The sequence below is a fragment of the Petaurus breviceps genome, unplaced genomic scaffold (genome assembly GCF_028583685.1).
Source record: "Petaurus breviceps papuanus isolate PSGF00001 unplaced genomic scaffold, PetGlider_PUasm1.0 183, whole genome shotgun sequence".
In the NCBI taxonomy this organism is placed as follows: Eukaryota; Metazoa; Chordata; class Mammalia; order Diprotodontia; family Petauridae; genus Petaurus; species Petaurus breviceps.
In genome coordinates, this window is record NW_027185791.1 from 13,909,690 (window position 1) to 13,913,918 (window position 4,229).

The window sequence follows — 4,229 nt, forward strand, 5'->3', positions numbered from 1 at the left end:
CATCCATATGCCAAGTACATCTGGATTCCAAAGGATTCTTTTACTTGTCCTTGACTTCACATCAAGCTCTCATGCCCTCCCCCAAGCTGCCAGCTGGGGCTTCCTGGCACTCAGGTCAGCCTGAAGAGGGCATTGGCACAGCATCTTTTTGAGTCACAACTGCCTGGGGGGGGCTGAGGACAGGGCCCTAAGGATATGCAAAGGAGAGGGGGCAGTGGTGGGCATCTTTGGAGTCTCTGCCTGCCAGGAGGTAGAGAGTGCCCGTGACCCCTCCTTGCTGTGCTGCAGGCCCCCCACCCCCAGCACCCCACCCACCCCTGGCACCTGACACAGGTGGTATCATGAGGTCGGATGAAATCTAAGGAGCACAAGGGTTCCGTGATATTCTTGGCACTCAGGGAAAAACGCTCAAACTCCGATGGGGAGATCAAGTAGAACCCTGTTGGGAGGGATGGGGAAGAGGAAAGTGAGCAACGTCCCAATCAGTAGTCAATGCCTACCCTCCACCTACCCCCACACTCGCCTTCCTTACACCCTAGGGGACGTGAAGTCTCCTTTAATACACCAGGTCACACTAAATAAAAACAAACGCTTCTCCGGCCAGTCCCCAGCCTTCTTCTTCTCTCCTGTCCCCTCGGCTCGTTCCCGTATCCTCACCTCTGTTCTCACTGTCTTCCTTTCCCTGCCAGCCTCTCCTCTCCCCCCATCCCATCTCTGGCACTGAATGAGTATGACCTCCTCCAGAAAGGATTCCCCCTCGCCCCGACGCCCAGTGACCTCTGCCCTCTTCTGAGCTCCTATCACACAAACATCAAGTTTGGCCCTTGATATTCTCCAGCTGTTTCATAGGCCTGAATCCTATCTCTTAAAAAAGTTGTCTTCTGTATGACCAAATGGGGCCCAATATTTATTTGTTAATTGAGTCTCAGTAGGGCAGCTGGGTAGCACAGTGAACAGAGCACTGGGTCTGGAGTCAGGAAGACATCTTACTGAGGTCAAATCCAGCCTCAGACACTTACTAGCTGTGTGACCCTGGGCAAGTCACTTCACCCTGTTTGCCTCAGTTTCCTCATCTGTCAAATGAGCTAGAGAAGGAAATGGCAAACCACTCCAGTATCTCTGCCAAGAAAACCCCAACTGGGATCAAGAGTCAGATATGACTGAAAAAAATGGCTAAAATGAGTTTCAAGTGCCTGTTCCCCAAGAAAGCCTACCAAGGGTGGAAAGCCTGTGGCCTCAAGGCCACATGTGGTCCTCTAGGTCCTCAAGTGTGGTCCTTTGACTGAATCCAGGATTCAGGCCACAGGTTCCCCACCCCTGGCCTAAACAAACAACTCAACTTAGCCTGATTGATTCTTATTCAGGGTTAAATGTATTAGGGCTGAGCATCCCCTCTGCCCTCTCTCAGACCTTCACTCCCACCCCAAGTCCCTGTAGTTAGTTGGAGACATTGAGAAAGAGAGAGGGAAAGTGATTTAGAAAGCTGGACCTGGAGTCAGGAAGACCTGAGTTGAAATCCAGCCTCACGCACTTAAAAGCCGTGTAAAACTGGAGAAGTCAGTTAAATCTCTGGCTGCCTCAGTTTCCCCATTGGTGAAATGGGTGTAACATTAGCACTTGCTACCCAAGGTTATTTGTGAGGATAAAATGAGATGTCTGGAAAGCACTTGGTGAACCTTGAAGAGTTATAGAAATGCGAGCTATTTAGAGGCAGTTTGGTGGTGCCGTGGGACAGTTAGATGGCTCAGTGGATAGATAAAGTACTCGGCCTGAAGTCAGGAAGACCTGATTTCAAATCTGTACTCAGACACTGGGACCTCGGGCAAGTCACTTAACGTCTGGAGAAGGAAATGGCAAACAATGCCAGTACCTTTGCCAAAAAAATTCCACGGGCTCACAAAGAGCTGGATACAATTAAACAACAAGGTAGTGCTGTGGATAGGGGCTGGCCCTTCAGTCAGTAGGACCTGCATTCAAATCTGGCCTCAAACACTTAATAACTATAGGACGATGGTCACACGGTTTTCTCACTTGTAAGATGAGATTAAAAATAGCTCACAATTAGGATTTCTCTCCTCCGAGGGTTGTGGTGAGGATAAAATGAGATAAATCTCACTCTTAAAAGCTTATTTTTAAAAATAAGCTTAAAATTAAAACTAAAAATAAAAATAATTTTAAAAATCTACTAGTAGCTAGTTAATATTATTTTAATGCTAGCTGTTGTCAATAGTGACTTGCCCAAAGTGACAAGGGCATAGTTGGGGAAAGAGCTATGAGAATTCTGAACCTGTTTCCCTACAGGGAAGACAAGGCCTCATTTCTTTACCCTCATACCATTGGCTAAGAAATTGCAGGTGCTCTTGCCTACAGCCGCTCTTGAGACGCCTAGAAGATCCGCCATTTTTATCTGCTGAATTCCTTCCAAGCCTAAAAAAGCTCAAGCCCAATGGCCCCTACTCCGAAGATTTCCTTGATCCCTATCAAATGATGACCTCCTACACCACACCTCACGTAGCAGCTTTTCTGGATAGAGCCATTGATGGGCTAGAAACTTTCCTCTGAAAACTGTCATATCCTTTGACTATTAATTGGGGAACAGGTCTTATTCTTGTAAATTTAAGTAAATTCTTTATAGATCCTGGAAATGAGACTATTCCCACTTAACCCGCTGCCTTTCTAACTGTAACTATGTTGGTTTTGTTCAACATGGCACTTTTTTCCACCTGATAGATCTTATTTTATAATAATTATTTGCAAATGTGTCTTCTTCCCATATTAGATGCAAACTTCTGGTGGGAACTATCTTATCTATTATTATTAATATTATATTATTACATTATTTATATGATTTTATTATGTAATTTGTTATTTATATTACTGTGATTTTATCATGACATGATATGATTTTATTATAACATTCTATTATTACATTATTTATATTATATTATCTATCATCTTTCTCGCCCACTAGCACAAAGCTGTGTTGGTTACTCCTAGGCTCGAGGTGGGGGGCCTGCTGCCCCACACTAAGGACTCAGCCCCCAGAGCTGGGACTACAAGACAGAAGGAAAGTGTGGGAGCAGAGTCGTTCAGCAAGGAAGGGCAGTGGTTTACGTTGTGCGAGTCTGGTGGGGCTGGGGCTGGCAGTACACAAAAAGCCAGGACCCTCAAACCCATCACTCCCCGGAAGGCAATGGAGCAACTCCAAAAATCCATCCCTTCCGACCCTTGCAGTTGTTTTGCATTGTAAGGCAACACAGTGTTGTAGAAGAACTCTGGACCTTCCCAGAATGTTTATAAGACACTTCCGTTACAACAACCTTGTGATGGAGTATTAGTATTTTTTACTTTGTTATTGTTCAGTTGTTTCAGTCATTTCTCACTCTTTTTGACCCTACTTGGGGTTTTCTTGGCAAAGACAGCTCATTTGACAGATGAGGAAACCGAGGCAGACAGGGGTAAGTGACTTGCCCAGGGTCACACAGCTAGCAAGTCTCTGATGCCTGATTACGACTCAGGTCTTCCTGATTCTAGGTCCAGCGCACCACCTAGCTAGTATTTTTATCCCCATTTCACAGATGAGGAATCAGAGGTACAGAGAGGACAAGTGACTTCAGACCACTCCAACAAGCATATTTTTACTAAGCACCTATTAACATTCTAGACATTCTAGTCCCTTGCCCTCAAGAAGCTTATAATTGTCATATAGCTAGTAAGCAGTGGAGCAGGGCTTTTCTCACCATAAGGTGAGCGCTCCCTCTGCCATAACAAGGTGCCTCCCTAGTCCATTGCTACGGTCCACTGCTAGGGGTTTGGGGCACTAGGCTGAAGCCAGGGGTGGGCATCCTTATTGGCCTCTTCTGTGCCAACAGAGGGAGAGGGAGAAACCCTGGGATGAGGTCACTTAGGAATCCAGTCTATCAAAATTTGAAGGGGCCTTGGCCGTTCTAGAGACCAACTCCATTTTTCGGAAAAATAAATTGGGGCTCAGAGAGCAAGAATGGCCTGACCACAGTCACATAATAAGTACCATAAGAGCCAGGGCTAGAATGCTGACCAACATTACCTTGGCTACTCTCCACAATCTGACCAACACCCCCCAAACAGGAGGCCACTAGCCTGCTACTGGGCATCTGCAACGGTCTATTAGTCATAAGGAAAAGGGCAGAAATATACATATATACACACACACACACACACACACACACACACACACACACACACACACA

General features: G+C 46.0%; 1 protein-coding gene across 1 annotated transcript in view; it reads right to left on the reverse strand.

Moving 5' to 3' along the window:
• LLGL1 (LLGL scribble cell polarity complex component 1) overlaps nt 1–4,229 on the reverse strand; it is an 88,065-nt gene that overhangs the window by 564 nt on the left and 83,272 nt on the right. Inside the window, exon 19 of the mRNA XM_069087738.1 lies at nt 316–439. Coding sequence (XP_068943839.1) covers nt 316–439 — 124 coding nt within the window. The remainder of the gene's footprint in view (nt 1–315; nt 440–4,229) is intronic.